The 27,507-nt window shown below is 41.8% G+C and overlaps 1 protein-coding gene across 6 annotated transcripts in view; it reads left to right on the top strand.

Annotated features, from left to right (window-relative positions):
• LARGE1 (LARGE xylosyl- and glucuronyltransferase 1) overlaps window positions 1-27,507 on the top strand; it is a 583,138-nt gene that overhangs the window by 492,310 nt on the left and 63,321 nt on the right. For all 6 annotated transcript variants that reach the window (XM_061638979.1, XM_061638974.1, XM_061638975.1 and 3 more), the window contains 2 exons: window positions 12,479-12,642; window positions 24,011-24,289. In XM_061638979.1, coding sequence (XP_061494963.1) covers window positions 12,479-12,642; window positions 24,011-24,289 — 443 coding nt within the window. The remainder of the gene's footprint in view (window positions 1-12,478; window positions 12,643-24,010; window positions 24,290-27,507) is intronic.

Below are 27,507 nucleotides of genomic sequence, written 5' to 3'. Positions count from 1 at the left end.
AGCTGTGCAATTATTTGTATCCAAGTCAGTATTTCCAAATAGGCTGTATAAAAAAGAGCGGGTACTGTGAAACAGCTTGGAGAACTTCGAAAGGCTAGAAACAGCCTATAGAAGACCAAATGTAGCCAACAATGCAAGGGTCCTAGCAGTCAAAAGGTGAATAGGGTGTGGAATTTATCATACCAGCTTTCAGTTCATTGCATGAATAGCAAAACCAGCCCTCATGCTGTAGAAATGTATCGGGAATCATGTCTTCTTATTTAAGAGTGTTTCATCTTAGATTTCAAGGAGCAGTTGAGCAGCTGTCATCGTTAGCTTGTGCTTGTCCATGTAGGCCAGAGGTTCCCAAACTGTGGTCCACAAGCTTCATTTAGGTTGTCTATGACATGTCCAATTCAATATTCATACTGATTTTTAATTGTATTCTTATGCTTCTTTTAATTCTTCTCTTTTATTGTATTATAATTTAAATTTTATGGAATGCACCTAGCACAGTGTATTTCTATTGCTACATAGGGCAGAAAAATCATTAAGAGATCCACCAAGACCATCAGCAATTTTCAAGTGGTTCTTGGGGTGAAAAGTTTGGGAATCACAGGTCTAGGCCAAGGATGGGGAACCTGTGGCCCTCCAGTTGTTGTTGGGCTACTATTTCTATCATTCCTAATCGTTGGCCATTCTGGCTGGGGCTGATGGGAGGTGGAGTCCAACAGCATTTGGAAGACCACAGGTTCCCCATTCCTGGTCTAGGTCCACCTCAAAGTCTGTTTTCTTTGGGGGGGTTGTTTTGAATCTCATGCAACTTCCGCGTATACCCTTTTTTTATTTCACAAGATACATAACATTCAGAATCTAAATAAAGTTCTTGTTACCCATATCTGTGGTTCCACTCTCTAATGAAAAGCCTTGAAGGAGAATTATAAGGGCTTGTAAAATTATTCTCAGTGGGCCTAGTTAGAAAGAAGCTTCAACTTGTATATGGTCCACTTTATCTAAAGCTTGTTCTTATAACACAAATTTTCTTAAACTTCTTTATATAGCGAGCAACAAAGATTTTTGCATGGACACGATATTTAAAGGACAGGCAGCATGCATGGGTTAGAGCCTGCATTTCATTATAAATTTGGGTATATAACTTAACCACAGTACCTGGCGGAACGCGTCTCCCAATATGAACCTACCCGCTCACTACGTTCAACATCTAAGGCCCTCCTCCGAGCTCCAACTCACAGGAAAGCTCAGAGGGTAGTAACAAGATCTAGGGCCTTTTCAGTGGTTGCCCCCGAATCATGGAACAGTCTCCCTGATGAGGTGCGCCTGGCGCCTACACTTTTATCTTTTAGGCGCCAGGTTAAAACCTTTTTATTCTCCCAGGCATTTTAACCTATTTGTGTTTTTAATCTATCGTGGTTATTTACTTGTTTAATACTGTATATTTTACTGTTTTTGTGATTTTATTGTTTTTTGTCCATGTTGTGCACCACCCTGAGAGCCCTTGGGCTGTGGGCGGTATATAAATTGAACAAAATAAATAAATAAATGTGTATAATTCAGCAAATTTGTTCAGGTCCTATCAGTTTTCTGGTCATACACTCTAATTTAATTAAGCTGTAGACACACTGAGGATACAGACTAATTGCAGGCATCCTTCACGTAAAGGATGCTGTAATTATTAGAAATATTAGTTGCATTATTACTTGCTCTTTCTCAAATTTCATGATTTCTTGCTTGTCTCTGTCCCGGCTCCCAACCAGAGAAGTAGACTCAGAACTAGAAGACTGGGTTTCACAAGAAGCTTTATTCCAGTACAGAAACACAGCATCATATACTCTAGGCATGGTTCAGGATAAAGAGACTAGGCATGTCTCAGGAACAGACCAGGCATGTGGAGGCAACAGCAGACACTGTGGCATTATCACATCCAACCACTCTAAATATAAGACAGGTGGGCAGTGTCATGGCCCCGTCAGAGGACTCCTCAGATGAGGACGACTCGGGAGTAACAGCAGCAGGCCCAGGAGCAGCAGACCCAGAAGGAGACATGGAGGAGACTCCTGAGAATCCAGCTCCTTCTCCCCCTCAGCTGCAGAGCACCCCAGATACAGTAGAGGCCCTGCAGCCAGGCGCAGACAGTGAACAGGATACTCCCCCCTCACCTGCAGAACGTAGACAGCAGAAGGTCAGGCAGAAGAGAGGCAGGCCTGGCCCCTTAAGGCCCAACGCTGAGGGCTCACACCTGCTGTCAAACCTGCTCCTTATAAGGCACACATTGGCCTCAGCTTGTTGCTGACTGCAACATCAGGCGTGGCTTCGTGTATTCCTAGTTTCCTTGCAACCTCTTTTGGACTGACCCCTTGGCACTTGATCCCGGACCTCTACTGACCTCGCTTCTGGACTTCTGACTCGGCAAGTACGCTTCGGACAGGCCTGGCCCTTATCAAGTTCCCTCCTCCTAGACCTGGCAGATTTACTGCCAGACTGCCGGCTAAGGACTTTGCTTCCCTGCCAACAACCCAGGAATTTCCAGCCCCCACCGGCACTGCTGACGCAGTGTAGAGCTGACAGGCGGCCACTCTACTTGCATGAGTTACTCTGGCAATTTCTAGCTTGTGCTGTAAGACAGGAGTTCCTTCTAGGAGCAGAAAGAAATCTGCCTAATTGCAAACATCTTTTATCCAACTGATGTGACCTTGGGGAAACTGTCAGCTCTCCCTCTGATCTCATCACCACTCTGGCCTGGCAGTATTTGCTCATTGACTAAGTCTGGACTGCATGCCAGGGAGATTTCCTCCTCAGTCATCAGAGACAGGAGGGGAGAGACTGCCAACATTACCTTCATGAGACCACAGAGCTGCCAGAGGATTCTGAAAGTGTCTCACCCAGGATTTCCCTAGCCTCTTCCCCAACATTTGCAACCCACTGTCCATTCTCCCAAATCTTGCCAAAGGTTCTCCTTGGGGCCCATGACAATCTCCAGATCACTAAGAAACTGACTACCATATTTGAAATTAGGGTTGCCAGGTCGGAACCATCCAAAAACCTGAGAAAACGGGGGCGGGCCCCAGTAATGTCACGGGGTGGGCCCTAGTGACATCACAGGGCGGGCCCTGGTGATGTCATGGGGCGGGCTCTAGTGACATCACGGGGTGGGCCCTAGTGATGTCATGGGTGGGCCCTAATTATGTCATTAAGCATGATACATTAAGTATCAACCACAGTTGCTTGGAGCATACAATTAAAAAAAAAATTATCTGATTAGAAATTAAAATAGAAATCTTACCTAAAAGAGGGTGTTCCCAAGTCCAGCTGAAGTGACAAGGTCATTCCTTCTCACAAGCTTAGGGAGCATGGATGCAAAATGGAAATGGACTGCCTTCGTCGGTCCCAAATAGGGTTTTCATGGTAAGCGGTATTCAGAGGTGGTTTACTATTGCCTTCCTCTGAGGCTGAGAGGCAGTGACTGGTCCAAGGTCACCCAGTCAGCTTCATGGCTGTCTGAGGATTCAAACCCTGGTCTGCCAAGTCATAGTTCAACACTTTTAGGGAACATTTAATCTAGCTTACTTGCTTCTGGCAAGAAGGGTTTACGTGCCCTCAGGCCAGGCCATTATAGGAAGAAAGGAGCTTAGTGTTGCAGAGATGTTAGATGGGAGCACAGATGGATGCTGTAGTTTGTCATGGGTGGCGGGAACTCTAACTGCAAGGGGGAAACTACACTTCCAAGGATTCTTTGGGGGAAGTCATGCACTTTAAATGTGAGTTGGATGTGCATTATTTCTTGCTGTGAGCTGCTTTAGTTTCCTCTAGAAGCTAACAAGTAGGGCCCCAATACCAAAACAAAAAAATAAAAATTAACACATGGAAGGAATACACCAGGCATAGGGAACCATAGGACTTCCAGTTATGCCTCTGGTCCTGGGGAGTTGCAATTCAGAGCCATCCAGAAGGCCTAAAAAAAAAAAAAAAAAAAAAGAAATAAAAGAACATAAGGTTGCCAGTGGTAAACTTACCAGAGCCAAACCCACAACATTTTAAAGGAATTTATACAACTACACACCTGATCATGTGTAAACAATTAAATAGCTGAAGTTAGTTCAAAGCTTGTAACTAAGCTACAATCCAATACACACTTACCTGGGAGTAAGTACCATTGAACCCAATGGAGCTTACTTCTGAGTAGACATGTATTGGTTTGTAGTAAGAAGTGGGGGATGATTATATTGGATGGCAGTGGTGAAAACAACCCTTAATCCTCTGCTGAATTTTCCTCTGAGTAGCTGCTTTTTGTGTTTATTCATTTAAGGCATTTATACCCCACCCTTTAGCCAAATGGGCTGGGAGACTGTTACTTGCGTCTGCTGTATAATGGCCAAGGGTGTTGCTAGCAGCAATGCAGTGGCAAATTCAGGAGTGCAGGGTCCCTTCATGAAAGTCACAGCCACACCCCTCCCACCTTTCCCTCTTCTGCTGCTGGGTTGAGAATGAGATCCTTGCTAATGCATTCTTCCACAACAGAGGTCCCTAGGAGCCTATAGGCATGAAAGGGGAGTGTATTAGCTACTGAGAAGAGTCTGCTCAGTGACTTACCTCCTTTTACTCTGATTGGCTCCAATCAGCAGGAAAGGACAAGGATGCATGTTAGAAGACTCTTCTAAGTGGCTAACACACTCCCCTGTCATGTTGATTGGCTCATAGAATGCTGGAAACACAGGGATTCTGCTGAGACCCTGCTCCCAAAAAAGTAAGGCATCTAAGACTCCCCGAGACTCTGGACGACTACACCCTTGTTGCTAAGTTCTTGAAAAACTCTGGGCAACAATCTGCATAAATGTATACAGTGCTTCTGGGCAAATTAAAATAGTGTGTGTACACACAATATATTTAAAGCATGTTTCTCCTTCCCCAAAGAATCCTGGGAACTGTTGTTTGTTAAGGGTGCTTGAAATTTTAGCTGTGAGGGGTAAACTACATTTCCACAATTCTTTGTGGGAAGCCGCACACTTTAAATGTACGGTGTGTATGCAGCCTGGGATCTCACTGGCACTGTAGTTTGCTGCCCTATGAGCAAAATAAAAATAAACATGTGCTTTTAAAAAGTGGGGAGTAGCAGATCTGGGTCTAGCAGAAAAGACCCAGGGCTCAACCTCCCCTGATAATGCCCCTAGCGATTGCAGATTATTATAAATAATAATTCATGCAGTTTATAGCAAGCAAAAAAGACGGGTCTCTGTCCTGAGATGTTTAGAACAGAAAAATAAGATGAAGTCTTTCTTCTGGTTGACCCAATTCATTTTAGAGGAAAAGACTCTAAAGCCCATCCCAAGCCTAGTTACTCCAAAGCAATCCTCACGAAATTCAGTGGGCTTTCTCCCACCCAAGCGTGTTTAGGATTGCAGTCTTCATCCTGGAGGAAGAACATGCTTTCTTGGAAGTAACTATCATAGGAGGTTCCCAAAGGGGGCACAAGGCTGCAGCAAGTTTTTCTGAGTAAATGAACACTTACAGAGAAAGAAAGAAAGAAAGAAAGAAAGAAAGAAAGAAAGAAAGAAAGAAAGAAAGAAAGAAAGAAAGAAAGAAAGAAAGGGTGGAGAGCAATTTCTGGTTTCACCAGCCCATGTATCTCCACCCCGAGCAGAGAGTGAGTCTGCTACAGGCTGCTGGTGCTTGGGAGAAAAAGGCTCCCAAGCATGCAAGAGAAGAGGTGAGGGAGCCCTGGGATCAGTGAGGGAAAGAAGCGGAAGGGGGGATAGAGAAGGGGGAGGGAGAGAAATACCAATGTTTCTCACACAAAATAAAAATAAACAGACAAAGAAATCAAAGGGGGAGGGGAGAAAGGGGAGGGAAGTCAAGGACAGGGAGAGAGGATGCCTCTAAATGCAGGGGGGGGAGGTGGGACGCTATCCTGGGTGAGCTGGAGCTGGAAAAGAGGCAGCGCCCGATGTGTCATCCTCTTATTGCCTGCACTTGGAATGCCACTGCTCCCCGGCCACAGCTGCTCATCAGCTCTAGAGCAGCTAGAACTCCCTAAAACCCTCAAAGCCGGGGCATTTGCCAGCCAGCCAACTCACCTCCTACTTGTTCCAATTTGCTCCACGCCACGGAAGAAGCCTGGGTTCGGCTCTCATTGGGCCTCAGGGGCAGCCAATGAGAATGAGAGGTGGTGCTTGGGAAGGCAAATGGAGTCCTTCCCCTGAGGTGTGCATGTCTGCATGCAAAGGAGAGAGAGAGAGAGAGGAGGCAAAGCAGATAGAAGAAGCAAGGGGGAAATTGGCGTCTGCATGACTGGCTCCTCGCTCCTGGGAGTCCACAATAGCCGGAGATTAAACAACATGGGGGCAATTCTGGCCGGAGGTGAGAAAAGCAGGGGCGGGGCCGGAGTCTCCGGCTGTTTGCCGGAGACCTGGCATCGCTATTTGAAATTAATGATTCTCTGATCAGAACATCTTAGAACAAGTGTGACATTTGACTTGTCACAAATTGTGTTCATACAAATTAAATGTGAAACATGCTAATTAAAATGACAGTATTTACAATTTAACTGAAGCCATACACAGGCCTCAAATAACATTCTGAATTTTCTTTTTAACAACAGACCCTATTCCCAGGAGTTTCAATGTGCTGGAGGTTCTTATACATTAACAAAATGGTCAGAAACCTCACAGTACATGTATAAGCCCCTGCTTGTGCCTAAACAGAATCTCTAGTTTGGGGCAGGCAGACTTCAGGCATGTGGGATCTACATTCGTTTTTAACTAGAACCCTGGGGAGCCACCAACTAGAGCCTTGTGCAAGAGCCCAAGAATTTATTCTAAGTTCTGGAACTGAATGGATCTCACAGTCTATCCACACAAAAATCCACTCCTGGTTACTCTACATTTTCTTCATTTTCTTAGTATAATTTAGAGTGGAGGGGGGTTGTTTTGTTACTGGTATTGTTAAAAAAGCTGGGAATCAGAAATCCTTACTAATTTACTGCAAGTCACCCAGAGGTCTATTAGTAAATCCAGATCTACCTTCTGCCCACTTGTGCTGTAGATCACAACCAAGTTTTTAGTGTGATCCTCTGTGCTTAACATTTGCCTGGCTTTGTGTTTGTGATGTTCTGATTATCAAAGCTGTAACTGGAGATAAGGATGGAGTAAAGCTGAAATCAGTTATTAGGCAGTGAGAGAGGAACAGTGACAGAGACAGCTATTCTATAACAGGATGGAAGAACTAGTTGTCAGCCTGCTAGCCAGATCTAGCTCTCAAGGCCATTTTGTGTAGCCCTTTCTGGTAGCTCTACCAATTTTAATCAGTTCTATTTATATATATAAAAAAGAAAAAACTTATTGTGATGTAACAAAAAGTGGTACTTCACTTTTTAATAGTGCATCTCTATCCCTATTTAGGCAATATTTCCTGCATTCAAGACAGCAGAGCAACACGTCTTGGCCCTGTCCCTCTTGTAGCCTCTGTGGCACAGCCCCCACACTATATGCATTTGGGGGACATGTCTGCAGAGTTGGATCTTGCTAAATTCATGTAGGATCTCCCTGTATGATCAGGGTTCCAGCTCACAGGGGAGCCTATGCAAGGGATACATGGTTGTTGGACTGCAACTCCCATCATACCTGACCAGTGGCCATGCTGGCTGGGGCTGATCGGAGTTGTAGTTCTACAATCTCTGGCTACCCCGGTCTATATGCTTCAGCAGGCTTCTTCTGTGCAGACATGCCCCCAAAGCTTAGGTTGTGTGGAGCCAAGTATGTCAGGAGACACAGGGCAGGGCCAGCATTTGTGACCCCCCCCCTTCTCTCTCCCTACATGATGTTAATTGCATGGAGCAAAGAGCACCTGAATAGGGCTTCCCTCTCTTCGATTTCATATGTAACACCCTGATTATTTTTGAGCACATATATCTGTAAATGAGACACCCTTAATGAAAGACATCACCACCTTTACTGTCATGCCTGACCACTAATGAAGGGTTTGTGTTGGACAAAAGAACAATTCTGGGCCACTTCCTGAAGCTCAGAATGGATCACACATAAACAGAAGTTGGCTGTACGTAGCCTATAGTATAAATTTCCACTAGTGAAAAATGTTACATAAATATTAAACTTGTGCTTGTTCCCCTCTGGCTCCTTCCCCCCCAGTTAAAATACTAGGCTGTGCAATATGGTCTTTCTTTACTCAATTCCTCCACAGTACTCAGAGACATAATTTAGTCCATAGCATTATCCTATAACTCATAATTAAGTTGTTATATCCTTTTAGTTTAGAAGCCTGAAGTAATCTGATAATCACTCAGTGACTACCTAGATAATGGCTACTTTGCAATTACAAACTTATAGCTTGGCTATTTGTGAAATTAAAAACAGAAGATACTATGGTATCTCGAAGGAGTGGTACAGCACAGCACTTCTAACCATTTCTACTTAGGCTGATGAATAGAAATGATAAGGGGGGAATACTAATGTCTTTCTAAAGAAGGAAATTAAGATGTTTCATCTAGTCATTTCTGGCTTTATTTGAAATGTTATTTGTGCTTTGGGGAAAATGAAATGAACGAGGGTGTGATGAACAGTGGTTTTCAACACTGAATGAAATGTAAGATGATAGGGAATTATCCACAGTGGTGACTAGAGCAGAAGAGGAAGAAATAGATGGAGACAGGGAGTGGATTAAATCAGCCATAACTTTATAGGGTACAGCTTTCCTCGTATTTGGGCATAGCCAGTGATGTAGTGGAAAGGGAGCGCAACTCTGAGACTTTTTTCCAGAGCAGGAGTGATGGCTTCTGCCAGAGCACCATTGCTCTGACAAGTGAATGAAATGATAACAAGGCATTTGAGATTGTATGTGATAGATTAGCCTAGAGGAAATCAGAGGATGAGTAAAATTATCAAATAGTGGGCATTTCTGGGACCCAGTTCAGCCACTCAAGCACATCTGCCCCTTCCTCACAACACTCCACTGATTACAGTGGTGGCAACAGAAAGAACATAGGAAACTGCCTTATGCTGAGTCAGATCACTAGTCCAACTAGCTCAGTGCTCTGACTACACTACACTGCCTGGCAGCAGCTCTCTGGGGTTTCAGACAGGATTCTTTCCTGGAGATGCTGGATTTTGAACCTGAGAACCTTCTTCATGCAAGGCAGATGCTCTGTCATTGAGCTAAGCCAAATTGCCCCATCCCTGGCCATCAACTGATCATTTGATAAGTGAAGAGAGGATGATAGCCCCTCTCCTCAGTTGATCTGCACAGATCAGCTGACGAGGCAGAGCTCTGTGGTTGTGTATGTGTCTGCTTCTGTGCATGCATGAGAGAGTATGGGCTGGCATGTGGGCCTCAGAGGGTCGGCCAAAATCATATACAGCCCTCAAGCGCAAAAAGGTCAGCCATTTCTACTCTGTATTATTTGTGGTTCATGACTTCAAGTAATATGTATGTGCTGCAAAACATCTGCATAATCAGTGTTTCTAATATATAATATTTTTCTAAGGCTGTCATTCTGCTGTAGTTCGCAGCACCATTTGTCAGCAGATGGTGCTGTGAACTACAGCATGGCAACAGCCTTCTCATTGCTGCCAGGCCATCGTAGCAATGTCAGAAGGTGGCAGCAGGCCGCCCAGGCAAGTTGCAGAGAAACAGTCACAAAAGACCAGAGCAGCTCCTCAGCAACTATCCTGCCCTGGCACCATCACCACTAGAGATGGAAAGATCTGTCTGTTTCGGTTCTCTCCGTTTCTCATTTTTCCAATGTTAAATTCAGTTCTCTACATTTCTACAGTGATCTGTGAATTTTGGGGGGAGGGATCCTCATGAAGATTCTCCACCATTTTAGTGCGAATTTCTCAAACACATTTTTGTAGGCAGTTTTGACAAAGGTACACATTTTTGCAAGCCATTTCTCATCATTTCATGCCTTTTTGCATGTTATTTTCACTCATGTATTAATTTTTATCCATACGTTCCCTAATATATGCATTTTTGTAATGTTGTTTAGTTGGCGAACTGCATCCCAAAATTCTAATAAATGCAAATTTCAAAGGATGGCCATGTTTCGGTTCTTATATTGTTTCAGAAATTGCTAATTTGATAAATTCTGCTTGAAATGCTAACTGAACGAAAATTCTCACCCATCCCTAATCACCACCCACCTCACCGACGATGCTGTTTCAGTCTCAGTGGCGGAGAGCGAGAAGGAAGGAAGTGGTGGGCAGCAGGAGAATAGGATGGTTTCTCAGGAGCTGCCCCAGCCTGTCTTGAGAATTCCTGTGTGGCTAGCTTCAGCCATCTACCTCCCTCCTCTGCTTCCCTCCTCCTCACTGGAGAAGGTCTAGAGAGAAGAAATAGATGCTTGGTGACCTGTAGACAGGGGGAAGGGAGGCTTGGAAACCTTTAGAGGGAAGAGAAGAGGCTTGGTGACCTGTAGAGGGGGTGGGGGGGAGGAGGCTTTGCCAGGTCTAAGGTCAGTGGGAGTTTAGCGGGGGGTGGGAGGTTAGGTGGGTTGCTGTCCTTTGGACCTCTGGCATGGGGAGAGGAGACTCGGGAGGATCATATAAGGCTTTTGGCAAGCTCTGAAAAGGGGTGGCTTGGATGAGGTGGGTAGGTGGTGGAATGGGCGAATGAGCAAAGCGGCCAGCCCTAGTTTCTTATATTTTGCTTGTTTACTCATATATGACTTTTGAGATGGCACTTAGGAAGGAAACATACCCTTCCTTCTATTTTTGTGCCTTCTGCTACTGCTATCAGTCTCCAATCTCATTTTATGCTTTCAGTACAGAATGGGCAGTCTGATCCTCACATTGCTTTGATCTTTCATTGGAATGGCCAGAGGCTGGCACTTGTTGAAGCTCTTGAAAGGTGACTTGCAGCAGCAGGAGCCTTTGATGTGGTTTTTGCAGTCTGCTAATGACAGTGCTCAAATATCCCTAAATCAGACACCAGAGCATTTGGTGCACTGCCAAGACAGGGTTTCTGCAAGTAAGTGCTGCTTTATCCCTGCTGCAGCAAGACCTAATCTAGAAGGGCACAGATGGAGGTAGAGGCAGAATTGTTGCCAGTAAATGAAATAATAGAAGACATTTGCCAGCCCAGATGTCTCCAGAAAGTTCACAAGTAAGGCATGATGGTGATATGTACTCCCCAATGGTGAATCTTCAGCTTCTTTCAGAAACTGTAGGTGAGACTTTTGCCTTGTGACTAGTTTCCAATGACAAAGTGCAAGTGGAAGGGTTGTAGCTCAGTGGTAGAGCATCGGCTTTGCATGCAGAAGGTCCCAGGTTCAATCCACAGCATCCCCAGGTAGAGTTGAGAATGTCTCCTGTTGAAAACCTGGAGAGCCACTACACTATTGTCAGTGTAGACAATACTGAATTAGATGGGCCCATGGTCTAATTCAGTTTAAGGCAACTCCTGCGTTGCTTTTTTAAAAAAATTATGTATGCTGATGGCCCTATATTAATGTATATATGGTAAGTGTTGTTGTTTTAGAAGATACATGGTAAGTGGAGTGAAAGAGGAGGGGGAGTGAATGGGCAGTAGAATGCGAGATGATTGGCTGAGTGTTTAAAATGGCTGAATGTATAAAAGGAAGAGTGAGAGTGGAATCTGGGGGAGAAGAGAACTGAGTGGGTTGCTTGGTGGGGTTTAGAGAGTTGTTTGACAGGAGAGAGTGGAGAAGGAGGGAGGTGGAGTTCGGATTAGTATTGAGTAAAACCATATGCTTATGTGCTTTAAGAAGAAATCTTGTTAATCTTGTTAGCTTTGTTATCTGTAATAAATACTTAATTTGGTTTACCAAAGGCCTGATCCTTGGCTGGGGTTTCACAGACCAGAAGGGAGGGTAAGGTAATGACCAAGGCTGAAGGGGAACTGTAACAAATGGTGGCAGCGGTGAAGAGAATAACAATACCAGTATTCAGAGTCTCTGGGAATACTAGTATTGGGACGTTACTGGTGGTTGCCTAGCAGGGGGATCTGTTGAGATCTGTGCTAGAGCGGGGAGAGAAACCATAAGAGAGAGCGGTCCGGACTGGTGGAGTCCCTGGTGGTGCCTAGAGACAGGCAGTAGCCACGCGCAGGTAGGAACCTGACAGGGAGAGCCAGGGAAGGATGCCTCACAAGCCACTACACTATTGTCAGTGTAGACAATACTGAATTAGATAGGCCCGTGGTCTAATTCAGTTTAAGGCAACTCCTGCGTTGCTTTTTTAAAAAAATTATGTATGCTGATGGCCACTGTAACATCCTTGGTTAATGAGTTGTATGAGTTAAATATGCATTATGTCAGGTAGTCCTTCTGATTGTTTTAGGATCTGTAAGTGGGATGACGTTGGATTCTGCGAGAGTATTCGTAAATGCAGTGAATGAAAGTATTAAAATACTAGTGAGGCACCTAATTTTAAGTAACTGTTCTCCTTCACTAAAAGAGATTTAGAAATAGGCTCTTGACTACAGCTTTTTGTTCCCCCACCCCCTCCTGCAGCTTCAGAAACAGTTGTCTGAGTTGGATGAAGATGACCTGTGTTACGAGTTTCGACGGGAGCGTTTCACTGTCCACCGCACTCACCTGTATTTTCTACACTATGAGTATGAGTCTGCCCCAGACAACACTGATGTAACCCTGGTGGCTCAGCTGTCAATGGACAGGTAAGGAAAGCCATTTTATTCTCCCATAGATAACTCTGGAAAATACAATTAGTGCCAGCTAATGAGTTCAAGAAAATTTTGCAAGGTTGTGCAGCAGTGGTGAAAAAGGACATTTGGGATTCTTTGACAGTAAATTACTACTGTTTTGTTTTCTCTTTGTGGGAAGCACCAACAGCTGTTCTGTCTAGAAATAGGGGCATGATGTGTGGGTAACTTCAGTGCTCAGATGCAGTAGAGAAACTTATGTCCCCAGAACTAGACTAATTGACCTTTTTGGTACTTAACTGATCAGCACCTTAATCAGTTTGTTTCCCAAAAATACTTTATGTTCAAAGTTCTATACAGGACAGACAACTTAAATACAGCAATCATCGTTATGATATGTTACCATATAACATTACCAATTCAACAATTGTAGTTCACTTAAAACACATCAAAAGTATAAATAAGCATAAAACATGGGATGAGTCAGGAAAGAAAAGAACTCAGATAACATTGATTGGTGACTCGAGGTAATTTCTCCCTTACCTTTTGCATCATATGACATAGTTCACTTGTTTTTAACTCACTGTTAATTATACTAAATAGGCTCTTTGTCCTACAGCAGAGGCGGAACCTCCAGGTAGTGGCCCTAATTACACCCATCAGGCCTCCCCATTTGGTCCATGAGGATGTTTTGGCCAAGCCACACCCACCTGCCCTACACCTTTTGTCATATATGATGTTATATGTGGGACAGATAAAGGTGAGTCTTGGACAAAAGGGACTTTCCAGGCACCACCAATCAGCTGATGCTTGCAAAGCCCCTTAAGCAGCACTTCTCAAATGCCAGCTGTCAGCAGATTGTCAGTGCTGGGAAAGCATGCACACAGGGCCACCCCTCAAACTTGGCCCGCAGGGGTATGTAGAGATAAGGAGCTGGCCTACTGCCCAATCCAGTTCCTTACCCCTGTTTTATAGCTGCCATTGTCCTTCCATGTTTGCTGTTCTGTCTTTCTTTATTTTGTTTTGGGCATGCTCTAATTTCCTGTGAGCAGAAGCTTTATTGCACTAGCAATTTTTGTCTTGTCAAATTTGATTTTTAAGCTGCTTGCATCCCAAGAGCCCTGTATATACAGAGATTTAGAACAGCCTCGAAAATGTGCATCAGTCTTGACTTCCGGGAAGGATTGCTGAGCTTGTGCCTGCCTCTGAGGCGAGCTCTCGTCTCAGAGGAAGCTTTTTCAGTTTTAAAACCAGCCAAAAGGGTTTTTTTTGACTGGTAAAAACTTTCTCCCAGGCAAGGGAGAAACGAAGATATTATCCACAAGCTTCGTTGTGTTTGTTGGGGGACTTGAATTCATTAGGAACGAAGGACCTGCCAGCAACGTCGGACGGAGCCAGGAATTTCAAGCAAGCTCAAACTGATTAAGCAAGACATTTTTTTTTCTTTAAAGAAAAACGTATTCTAACAGGCAAGCATTCTTCTATCTACGCTTATCATTTTGTTATCGTTATAGTAAAAGAGATTTGTTAAAGGGTCGGCAACAAAGAATCCCTGGGTGAGTTATAACTTTCTCTCATATACACGGAATTAAGGAGGAAGAAAATCGAAATAGCCTATCTTTGTTTTTTATTGCAAAAAGCTGGCATGGAATTGAGCATTTTAAAGATATAAACGGATGAGGGGCAACTAATCTAAAGAGGAAATCTGATTTTATGACATTTGAGACTATTTTTTCTGGTCTACTTTTTTTTTTTTTTGACGAATCTGCTTACTTTTTATGCCATTAATTTTTTGGATGCTGTGAACTAAATTTGTTTTGCACTTTTGGACACATAAGAGATAAGGCGGTTTGTGCTGTCTAGAGGGTGATGTCAGCAGGCTTGGAGGATTAACTCCTTTGTGACTGGAAAAAGAAATAAACTGTTCTTTGCTTGGGGATAGTTAAGAATGACAATCAAGAAGGTGGCTGAGACCCTGGATGTACAGGAAGGGGTTCTCTATTTAGATATGTTTCAGAAAATAATGAATGAGATTAAGCTGGTGAGACAGGAGCTGAGACAGAGCAGACAAGAGATAAAAAGTGAATTTGGCAAAATGAGACAGGAGCTGATGGAAATTCAGGATTCTGTGAGAGGGGAGGTGGATGAGACCAAAGATACGGCTGGACAAATAAAAGAAGATGAAAGAAAAATTAAAGGAAAGGTTCAAGCCCTGGAGATTGGAATAGATATATCAAATATGGACTTGGAAAAAGATTTGGATTTTATGGCTGTGATGGATCCTGGAGACAAATATCACTGTTTGGAATTCAGCGCTGTCCTTGAAGGAATTGGTGAAGAGATTAGAGATAAAGATATCAACGGTTCAAAAAAATTCCTGGATTGGAAGGATTTGATGGAACTTGAAATGGAGAAAGTTTACAGAATTAATTCCAGATGTGTGACAATGGAAAAACTCTTGGGAGATGTGATGGTGCATTCTGTGGAAAGGAGGAGCAGAGATGCAGCTTTACAACATTTCAGTGGTACATTCGGAATTGATGGCAAGGAAATATTTGTGATGAAAGAAATTCCTATCAGGCTTTTATTATATGACTACTATGACTATGACAGCAAGATTATTATGGGTGCAAGGATGGAGATGGAAGATGGAATTAACACTGAGAATGGCTATTGAAACTACTGGACCTAGCAGACTTGATGAGATGGATTAATTGACATGTTTATTTGGAGAAAAATCGATGGATATATTTCTCAAGGAGTGGAAGCCTCTCTTTGACTTTTTGCGGAAAGAATAAAGTAATGTTAATGAGATTTGATGATTAATTAAGATAACTATTGGAGGAAAGTGATTTTGTAATATATTAAGAGACAGGTTTGTTATATATTACAGATCTATAACTGATCTGTGACAAATCGGAAGTCAACATTTTATTTTATTGTATTAGTTATTAATTTGTTTTTGTTTTGTTCTGTTTTGTTTTTTGAAACTTTGAATAAAAATTAATGATAAAAAGAAAAGGAAAATGTGCATCAGTCTTTTCAGAAACCAGGAGTATCTCATCTGAAAAGCAATATCAGGATCTCTCTGTCCCAATATCTGCAAGCCAACTTCCTCCCAGCTGTTGGTGGAGTTTGTTCTGGGAAGCAATAGGCTTGTCTTCAAAAGAAACAGGCAGTCAGCACAGCACATGCATACTGTAACATGAGACATGCACAACACCTCTGTCCCTCTAGTTGTCTACACAGAAAGGTCAGTGTTCCTCCACAGGGAGACCCTGGGAACTCAGACTGATTAAGTGTATACTGGTTGGTTCAGAAACAAGCATATGCTCTTAAAAACCTCCGCTTTAGCATCCAGCACATTCAGTAATCATTTGCCATGTTCACCAGTGCCTGTTGTATTGATTTTTGATTTGGAAAACATTTCTTAGGGTGGTGTTGTTGTTTTTAAAAAAATGTAAGCCTTTTGAGTTAGACAAAGAAAAAGAACCTAAAATCCTGTGTGAATGCCATGATGAATTAGAAAACCCAACGAGCAGGTATATGTTTTTCCTCCCGGATGTTTAATTCAAAGGAATGAACTGTAGCTCAGTGCCATTTTGCTGGCAACAGTGCAGCAACTGAGCATCTGTTTCACTTTTTTGGACTCATGCAGGGAACGTGTTGGTTTGTAAGATGGGGGTGCCCACCTTTATTCAGAAAAGAGAAGCCACTCAACTTCATATGAGAAAAAAAATCTTTCCACGCAATGTTAGTAAGCTGTTTTTATTTATTGATTTGGGTTGGAGATTCTCTCTTTCAGCTAAAATCAATAAATAATATCCCTACCAAAGAAGCATTTAGCCATTTTATTTCCTCTCGCGCCTTTCAGGGGTGGGGTTGTGGTTTTTTTGGCAATCTTCTTTAAACCATTTCTTTATTAAATTTCTTTATTAAATGCACTTGCATCCATTTTTGTGTATTATTGTCACTGCTGAGGAGAGGTGCAAATACTAATAATAGATGATGCTATGGTACTTGTTCTTTCCAAGAATATAGCAGAGAGTAGGAAAGATTGGTGAGCTTGCAAATGCTTTGAAATTTATTTATTTATTTATTTATTAGATTTATATCCTACCCTTCCTCCCAGCAGGAGCTCAGGGCAGCAAACAAAAGCACTAAAAACACTTTAAAACATCATAAAAACAGACATTAAAATATATTAAAACAAAACAACTTTAAAACATTTTTAAAAGCTTTGAAGATTTTTTTTTTTTTAAAAAGGTTTTCACCTTTATGCAGCTCAAGTTCTCCCGCTTCACTCCTCCCTTAGTTGGCGGGAAAACACACCAGCCAACTGGAATGGAGAATTTTGCATTACATTCTGAACTATTGCTTGGGGTTTGTTTGGAGAAAAACAAACCATGACTGTTGGCTCAGAGGACACTAAGCCACCTAGTGCATGGTTTGTTTCCTCACTCAACTAAGAGAAGAGTAAAATGGAAGAGCTTGAATTGCACACACTAGATCAGAGCTTGTGCACATTATGGTTAAAGTGAATTAAATATGTGACCGTGGCCATGGGGAAACTGGCCATAAAGAAACATCAAGGAAAAGGATATTGCAGCATGAATGATTTGTTGCAGGACTTAGTTCCAGCAACCCCTTCTGTAAAAGATCATTGCTGTGAAATACCTTCCTTTGAAGCAGCAATAGCGTTTTGCTGGTTAGCTGTTCTGGAGGAGGCAGAGTGTACATCTGCATCCTTGCACTCCACAACAGGCCTTGACAACTCTGACAGCTATCTCCACAAGGCCAGAGATGGTCAGAAGGCTCTGAAGCCCAGGAGAGCCAATAAAATACCAGCCAGGTATTAACTCCATATCCTTCCATTCCTGCAGGTAATCTGTTGCAGTATGTCCCAGGGACTCCGCTTGACTTTTTCATGTCCCTCCCAATTGCCACAGTGAAGCAATTGTGAGCTTTACCTGAAATCGGTTTCATCCAACTATGCTGACTGATTGCTTTCTGTTGCAGAAAAGAGAAATCCACTGTGTTTTTGGTTATATTGCTTAACAGCAGTATTTTTTTTTATGATTCCTGTCATTGGTTACCTAAAGCTTTTCATATGCCTTTCAGACTTTTTTTCTTATCTATTGATCCCTGTTTCTAATTTAACTGTGTGTCACACCCAATAATAACCTTTGTTTCAATAATAGATAAAGAAAATAATGATTCAGGTATAGACTAGCAAAAGTAATCTCTGGTATCTAGGGAAGGAAAGCTTATTGGATGCTATCAGGATCACTTAGAACTGCAGGGAAATGCTATTAATGTAGAAATAAGAATTTTTATTTGCTGGTTTGAACATGTTTCTTTCTGCTGCACGGCTTAGGAAAAGTGGTGGAAAAAGAAAAATGCTATTTTCTTTGATTACTGTGTTGAAAAAAATGTTCTTGTACCTCATATAAATATTAATAGGGAGATGTCTAGTAATAGGGATTTGAGAGATAAAGAAGATAATCTGCCATATCTATGGTTTTTGTGGGGAGTTCTTTTTTGCTGGTTTAGAATAAAATGTCTAGCTGTGCTCAGTTTTTCTTTTTAAATTAATCCAAGATTTGGTGATTTGGTTTAGCAAACTCTTGTTCACATCTTTATGGTTTCTCTAGGTATTCTTGCAACAAAGATTGAGGACTGTGACTAGGCAAGAGTTCAGCTATTTATTTATTTATTATTATTATTTACTACATTTGTATACTGCCCTATAGCCAAACATTACACAGAAATGTTCTCTTCTTTACTTTTGTTTTTCATTTTGCTCTAAAATACTATTCAGTTATACATACAAAAAAAGCTTGTATCGCCCAATATTCTCTACAATGGAGTTGTTCCTTGCCATTTGACTTGCTGATTTCACTTAGGATTCACATACCTAGTCAGGAGCTAGTTTTCCTGAAAGAATACCGAGGAGTCTCAAGTCATCCTTGAGAATGGCTTGCCAGCAAATTCTGTTGCCACAAATGCCATTTTCTCCACACTTTTCACCTCCAGGTTGGCAACTGGAGGGCCACAGGCATCTTCCAAGGTTCAGATTTAGCTCACCAGCATTCATTTGCTGAATCTTAGCTAGGGAAATACTGAATTCATTTGCACTTTTGTCTGATATTCTATGCTCTGCTGCAATTGGTTTATACTGCATAAGTCTTCCATTTCATCATCTGATGATGTGGAAATATATATATATATATTTACATACATCATAGAGCATGTATGATGTGTGTATCTCAGCCATCAACATATATTGACAAATCAATTATCTTCGCTATTTGTTCCCTTTTGAAGTTAATGAATTTTCCAACGGTCTTGTGGCACATTAAAAACAAAGTGGATAATGGTCCTTCATAAAGCCATCTATGGCTGCAATCCTAATCATGTCTACTCTTTGAATTCAATGGGGCTTACTTCCAAGTAAGTGGGGGTAGAATTGTAGCCTATCTCACTACCTTGATTTCATAATTCAATATAAACTTGTTATTCTGTCTTGTTTTCCTCAGGCATCAGGGAGAGATGGTTAGGACCCTGTTCTTGTTGTCCTCTTTGGGACCTGGATTGTATGGATTGCTTTGGGCATATTAAACATTTTACAGGCACTTTTTTAACTCAGTATAATGCCCCTTAACCACATACGTCATTTGTTATTGCAACATTTTGTTCCATAAATCCAGAAAATGGTTGTGTGTGTGTTCATCTGCTGAAACATAATACTCAAGCTAATCTGTGTTTTAAATGTTTGTAGCAAACATGATTTTGTGTTTGACAGCTTGAAATCTTTTTTGTGCCAATGTATTCCTGCCATGTAAAAAGAACAATAAATGATGTGATCCATTGGTTTTAAATTCCCAGTACAAAGGGACTGAGTAAGTTTATATAGGCTGCCACCAGCAAATATCAACAACCGTTGAGTCAACAAACTTCAATTGGAGGGGTGGGAGTTTGTCTGGGACTGAGACAAGGACAATTACAGTTTTAAAACAAAGATTTAGGAGATAGACGGATGGTCCAAAATGAGCAGTCAAATCCAGATGGTTCCCTCACTTTGACAAAGTGGATCAGAGTTTAACTGAGGAGCACAAATTAAGTCTACAATTACCAAAAGAGATAACTACTTCCCATGTAAAAAGAAGAATATTGAAATATGCATTCCATTGTTTGTTTTTTAAAAAATCACAGTAGGGTAGGAAGCATATTTTAGTTCATATAGGCTATCTCAAGCAACAAAAAACTTTTATGCAAAGTCAACAAACAACACTTCAGGAAAAAAAAGACTCACTGAAGCATCTGCCACGACAATGGCAATTATACATTAATGAATATGTAAATAGCCTATATTGCAAAGCTGTTTACACATCTATTTATGTATAATGTGCACATGTTTTAAAAGTTATAGAGAATTAAGATGAAAAGCACTCATAGCAAGTGTCTGTGCCATGATGAAAGTCGAATGGGTGAATGGAAGGAAATCTGCTTGATAGTCCCATTTTTCAACAGATTTCTCCAACATCCCTATCCCTGAAATGTATCCATGTTTTCAAACAACAGAGGAGCTTCATCTACCTTAACATCAGCAGTTTAGTACTTTAACTCTGCATTCAACAGCCACATAAGTGTGGGTTAAGTGTCTATTATTTATTTATTTATTTTATTATTTGATTTATATCCCGCCCTTCCTCCCAGCAGGAGCCCAGGGCGGCAAACAAAAGAGCTAAAAACACATCAAAACATCATAAAAACAGACCCTACAATACACCAAAACAACTTTAAAAAACTTTTTTTAAAAAAAAAAAGCTTTTAAAACATCTTTTTAAAAGGGTTAAAAATATATTGTTTTTAAAAAATATTAAAAAGCAATTCCAACACAGACGCATAGTACAGGTCTCAACTTAAAAGGCTTGTTGAAATGAGTCTTGTTGAAATGTTGTCATGAGTCCTGTGGAACATACCTGGAGGGAGGAGGATGAAGAAGCAGGGGAAGGTCCTAGTGGCTTGCAGTAAGAAAGTGTTGAAAGAGAAGGCTTCAGCACTTTTGACAGTGACAGCTCCTCCCCCTTAGCTCCAGTTACAACAGAGGGAATGCTGGCTGATCAGGAGCCAGCCTTCTTCTCCCCTCCATCCCCCTCTTTGCCACAGCTGCAGCTGCTAAATGCACTTCCTCTAGAGGAGGAGGAACTCGATGAAGTGCCACTACCACCATCACCCCAGACACACAGACAACTTTCCCAGAGGGTCATCTGGCCCCCACTTTTCCAACTAGGAGAAGCGCTCGCATGCACACGTTCTGTGACACCTCCCTCACACAAGTGGAAAGAGCCCACCCAAACCTACTTAAGGGTTGTAAGGGGGGGGTGTCTAACTACTGCGAGAACTCTTAGCCTTGAGTAGTCATGCCTAGTTATGCTATGTGGAGATGCAGAATCTTGTGTGAGCTGTAAACTGATCCATGAAGTGCTCTAAACTGAAGATTTTCATTAAACATACTAGAGAAAAATACACCAGCAGCCCTGAGTTTGATTCCAGTAAGCTTGGCCAAGACAGTTGTTTGCTTGATTATGCCTTATCCAGACTGGTTCTGGTTGCTGCTGAACTATGCTGTGTTTTTTAAGAATACTGTTGAACTGTTTTAAGGATATCTGATACTTTAAATTTTGTTTTTATTGTATGTTTCCTAAAGTTGGAAAGGCAATGTACAACTTACAAACAACAATAACTGTTGCTGTTGTTGTTGTTGTTATATTGCATACTCGCACTGACAAGAGAGCATCAGAGGAGGGAATTTCTAAAGAGCACTCTACCTACACTTTTTATCCAAGAAGGCAGAATTAGTTACACTCTACCATAACCCGCACCTTGAGTTTTCTAAGCATTCCAAGGGGAAAAGCATTAATGAGCATCCAACATATAAACATTCAACAGCAAATAATGTCTGGTCAAATGTATGCTCAACAACACTACGGACACATCCAATAGAAGTTCATGGAGTTAAATCGGTGATAAACTGCCAGAGTGGATGTTGAAACAGAAATTCAATATAAATTCAACTCCTTGTGAATTGATCACTTAATAACAACCAATAAATGTCCTAAGTAAATATTAGTAACCTAACTAGGGCTCCCTGAAGTACTACAGTTTCATAGAGCCAAGGAAAACTAATAAAAAAATTTGAGCAGTATAGCTAAACACTTCTTTCCTTAGCAGAAAACATAATTGTAATGAATGGAGCAATACTCAGTAGCAGTGAGCAGTCTCTTTCAAGTTTACCAACTTCTTCAATCTGGTGCCATCTAGATGTTTTGGATTACAACTTCTGTCCGCCCCAGTCAGCAGAGCTGAGGCTGATGGAAGCTGTAGTCCAAAACCTTTGGACAGTACCAGGTTGGAAAAGGCTGCCATTGGAGAATGGAAGGGACCTGCTTCTCAGCAGACGTGAGGAGCAATATTAGGACTGTGAACATAGCAAGCTGCAGGGTCATATTACATTATTATTGCATTACAACGAAACAGCCAGTGTTTTTGAGAGAACAAGGCTGCTTGGCCACAAGCTCTCTCCCCTCCCCTCCTGCATTGGGGCTGCAAGAAGGAGGAAATTGGAAGCATCTGCTTCCTGGTTTAAACTAACTTATTTATTTATTTATTTATATCCCGCCCTTTCTCTCAGTAGGAGCCCAGGGCGGCAAACAAAAGCACTAAAAATCCTTTACTACATCATAAAAACAGACTTTAAAATATATTAAAACAAAACAACCATTAAAATATATTAAAATGAAACATATTTAAAAACATTTTTAAAAGCTTTATATATATATATATATATATATATTTAAAAAGAAGGTTTTAAAACATATTAAAAAGCAGTTCCAACACAGACGCAGAATGGGATAAGGTCTCTACTTAAAAGGCTTGTTGAAAAAGGAAGGCTTTTTGAAAGAGGAACTTCATTTTGTCCAAACTGGATGAAACTGTAGTTTGTCTAAACTGTGATTTACTTAAATCAGCCAGGACCAGAGAGCCAAAATCAGAAACCATAGTTACAACCAAACTAGATTAAATTATAGTTTATTAAAAGAAGCCAAGATCATACTATAGTTTCTGATTGTGGCTTTTGATCTCGGCTAGTTTCGTTAAACCAACCACAGTTTTGCCGCATTTGGACATAACAACAAACTGTAATTAGAATAAACAGAGAATCAAATGCTTCCAATCTGTTCCTTGCAGCCATGCCAGGAGAGGAAGGGAGAGCACTCATGCCTGAGGCTTGAGCAGGTTTATTCCTGTAAAACTAGCACAGGAACCTTTGGCCCTCCTGTTGTTGCTGATCTACAGCTCCCATCAGCTCCAGCCAGTATGGCCATTGTCGGGGATGAAGGTAATTGTAGTTCAGCAACATCTGGAAGGCCAAAGGTTCCCCACACCTGTGCTAAACTATAGTTCTGCATTTTGTCTGAAACAAAGTGGGCCACTATCAGCACGCATGCCTTAGGTTTCCAACCCAGATAATAACAAAGCAAAATAGGGGAGAATGGAAGCGATGATAGCTTAGTTGAAGACAACAAGTGCACAGACGGTAATCGGAACACTCAGGCATTACATCTTCATAATCACTCCTTTTAATTGAATCTAATAAGAATGGAAATGGTTTCTGGATGGACTGAGCAGGTGTTCAGATTAAGTATCAGTGGTATTAATTAACTGCATTGTTTTTAAAGGTCCATGACACATTTTTGAAACAAATGTTAAACATTCATTTCGAACCTTTTCCTTTCTGCTTGAGATATATTTGTGATTCATAGTCTTTTACCACAAACTCTTCCTTTTCATAAACACAATCTCTCTCACTATCTGAAGAATTTCTGCATCCAGACTTATTTTGCTTTCTAATTTGTCTTGCTTCAGCATTTTCACAATGCTGGCTGGAAATTTCATTCAGGGTTTGTGGGCATAATAAACAGAGAAGTAATTATTCATCCCATCCTATTTTGTGGCTTAGATGTTTTCATTCTTTCAAAATACTAAAGGGGATTTTTGTCTTTCCCAGAATTCCATGGACGCTTGTATGCTGCATCTGCCCTTTCCTTATTTTCTGTGGTGGGACAAAAATCTTGAAAATTAAAATTCCATTCTGTCTAACAAAAACTTGCAATATACGATTTTTCAGTTGGCCTTTGAAGCTTCCATCAAGTCATGAAGACAAATCTCTAATTTGGCGCAGCAGTCTTCTGACTTAATGTTGTTGCGAATGTGGAAATATTTGCATATAGGTTGCCCAATATAGAATCTAAGACAAAAAAGGGGGCATTCCAGCAGTAGAAGCTTACCTTTTCTGACCCTCCCTTTCTCCTCTTAGGCTCCAGATGCTTGAAGCCATCTGCAAACACTGGGAAGGACCAATCAGCTTGGCGCTTTATCTTTCTGATGCAGAGGCACAGCAGTTTCTGCGCTATGCCCAAGGCTCTGAGGTCCTCATGAGCCGTCACAATGTTGGTTATCACATTGTGTACAAGGAGGGCCAGTTCTATCCAGTGAACCTTCTACGGAATGTGGCAATGAAACATATCAGCACACCATACATGTTCCTGTCAGATATTGACTTTTTGCCTATGTATGGACTCTACGAGTACCTCAGGTAAGTACATAAATTGTTCTCTCAAGCTGCCTTAAGTCAGGCCATTGGTTCATCTGGCTCAGTGTTGTCTATACTGATAGGCAACAGCTCTCCAGGGTTTCAGGCAAGGTTCTCTCCCAGCCCAACTGGAGATGCTGGGGATTGAACCTGGGTCCTTCGGCATGCAAAGCACAGCCATTCCCCAAACACAAACACGCACCTATTCATGCATACAGCTGTAAGTAGCTTAGATCCAGGATACCTTAGGGGTTGCCTCCTTCTGTACCATCCTGTCTGCTGTCTAAGATCAGAAGGAGAGGCTCTTTTCTATGCCACGCCTAGGGTGGAGGCATAGCTGGGTGGGAGAAGAAAAGGGGCCTTCTCAGTGACTGTATCCAGATTACAGAAGCCTTTGTCCTGTGAAGTGCAGTTGCCTCCCTCCCAACCATGAAGTGTAGGGGCCACTTGCACTTCAGTGGGGCAGGGGATGCCACAATCTAGATATAACCACTGAAAAGGCCCTCTCTCTTCTTCCACTCAGCTACGCTCCCACCCTAGGTAGGATGACTTCATGCTGGCAAGTAGACAGCGTTTCTGATTTTTTAACTGCTGCCCCTGCCCCTTTTGTAATAGTTTTATACTTTGAAAAAAAATGAAATCATAATTACTATATGTTGTTAGCTGCATATATTTATGCCAGGAGGGCAGGATATAAATGTTCTAATAAATGATGTAAGTAAACATGCAAACACAAATCCCTACAAGGGGTTAAGCACAGAGTGTGTTCAAAGTTTCAAAGAGAAATTGTCTGTACCCGTTGGGGGTGATCCTTTGGTAAGTATATAATCATTAGATATAATAAAAGCAATCCAGAAGAGGCAAACAAATGTTTCTACCTTTCAGAGAAGTATAGGGAGTCTAAGAGAGATCCAGCTGTGAGACTGTAAACTTTACACCAGTCTCCTCCAAGCTAGTGCTACTCTCCAGATGTTGCTGGATAGGATAGCCGATGGTCAGGTATTGTGGGAATTGGAGTCCAGCTACATCTGGAGGGTGTCATATTAGGAAAGGCTGCTTTATAACCAAAGGAATACTTGGGGAACCCAGGCTGGGAAAGCTCTTGTGTCTCTGAGGCTGTCCTAAGTGTCCTCTAACCCACCCACCCCCATTCTCAGCCAGTGCAAACCCTGATAAGTGAACCAGGAGAGGAGTCCTATTGTCTGCCATGCACACCCTGTTGATTTAGTCAGAAGGAAAGGGGTTGTACTGGCTATCAAATTGATGCCCTGCTCTTTTTTCCTACTCAAACTCTAGGAGGCAAGGAATCCATAGAATAATCATTGAACAAGAACAGTTTGCCATGATAGAAAGGGTCAAACCTAAATATTTAAAAGCACGAGATGCTTCTTAATTTTTTGGTCTATTCATCTAGAATATGCTCTTAAGAGAAATTGTAGGAGTCTCTACAGCAATGCACTTTTAAACATTAAAATGGTCAAAAGCTATAGTAAATGTACAGTCACATCCTGAATTGGCATGGAAATGGACTAGGCAACCTACAGGTCTGTCCCATCTCTGATATCTATTCTTCTAGGATGTCTTTAATAGAGAGGGATGTGAAAAAATGTTATTGAAGTTGTTATCTCTCTGACATACTGTTAATCCAGCACTGTACCTTGAAAATGGAGCTGTGATCCAAGCAGGTTAGATATGTGATTGAAAGATAAGATCTTGTCAAAGCAGAATAATTACTGAACTGAACTTTGAAGGTTGGGGGTGGGTGACTTCAATGTGTATTGTAGTATAGCAATAAATGTGAACAAGTTGGGTTTCATGGTCTTCAGGCCTCTGCTCCATTTATATGGCCTCTCTTAATGAAGATCTCCCCCTCCTTTTACCTTCTTCCAGTGCACAGAGCAAGGAGGACACCAGGTGGCCAAGCAAAGAAACTAACAGCCTTGATTTTCATGAATTGCTTCTTGCTTTAAAGAGGGCTATTATTTTTCTCACCCTATTTCCACTCTTATCAGCTTCAGCACTTCTTGTTTTTCTGCCCATGTCCATTCCTATGCATGTGATAGATAGATAATCCTGTTTGATCTTAATATAGGCCCAATCTGCATTATACATTTGAAGCAGTATCAGATTATTTTAAACAGTCATGGCTGCCTCAAAGAATCCTGGGAAGTATAGTCTGTTATGGGTGCTGAGAGTTGTTATTCCCCTCACTGAGCCACAGTTCCCTGAGTGATTTAACAGTAATCTCTCTTCCCAGGGCAACTCTGGGAACTGTAGCTCTGTGAGGGGAATAGAGGTCTCCTAAAAACTCAGCACCCTTAACAAACTACAGTTCCCAGGATTCTGGGACTGTTTAAAATGGTAGCATACTGCTTTAAATGTAGAGTGCATATGGGGCCGTGCTTTCCATTCCTTATTTGCCACTTAGGAGCCACACAATTCTATCCAGTTTTGGCTTCCCTGTTCCAGACCTCCTTGGCTAAAGACAGTAGTGTAGTGGCAAATTCTGAAGTGCAGGGTCCCTTCATGATAGAAACAGCCACACCCCCTCCATACACCTTTTTTTCTGCTGGTTTGAGAATGAGATCCTTGTTAATGACTTCTCTCACAAAATGGGCGTCCCTAGGAGCCAATAAGCATGAAAGGGGAGAGTGTTAGTTACTGAAAGAGGCTGACTCACTTCCTTTCACTCTCATTGGCTCCAATCACTAGGGAAGGACAAGGAAGCATGATTCACTGGAAGAATGCTGGAGACCTAGGGACCCTGCTAGGACTCTGCTCCCCCCCCCCAAACACAGGATCTAAGATCCTCCTCCAAGACCCCAAACAACTATACCCCTAGCTAAAGGACAGTGTGCGCATTACTCAAGCAGAATCCACAGTCCTCAGAACAGGCTGTGTTCAGGAGCAGCTTCACATGCAGATGCTTAGCGCTGGCAACTTTTGTATAACATTTTGTATGTTTGCACACAGGCTTTGTGGTTTAATATTGTTCTGCAAAGTAAGCAGCAAGCTATGGTTTGTGCTCTGGAGTACAAAACGTCTTCCATGTCAAGACACTGAATAGACAAACCAACTAATTGAATAGAAAAACTAACTAGTTTTGGGAGTACACACACACTTTGGTTTGCTTCTGTCACATATTAGAATATACTTATTACATGTCAATTTGTGACATTCCCCCTTACTTTGACCTACTGCTTATGTCCTAACATTGTTGT

This window comes from Rhineura floridana, chromosome 8, assembly GCF_030035675.1.
Source record: "Rhineura floridana isolate rRhiFlo1 chromosome 8, rRhiFlo1.hap2, whole genome shotgun sequence".
Classification (NCBI taxonomy): domain Eukaryota; kingdom Metazoa; phylum Chordata; class Lepidosauria; order Squamata; family Rhineuridae; genus Rhineura; species Rhineura floridana.
Note: the sequence above shows the minus strand (reverse complement) of the source record. Positions and strands in the feature narration are given on the sequence as shown.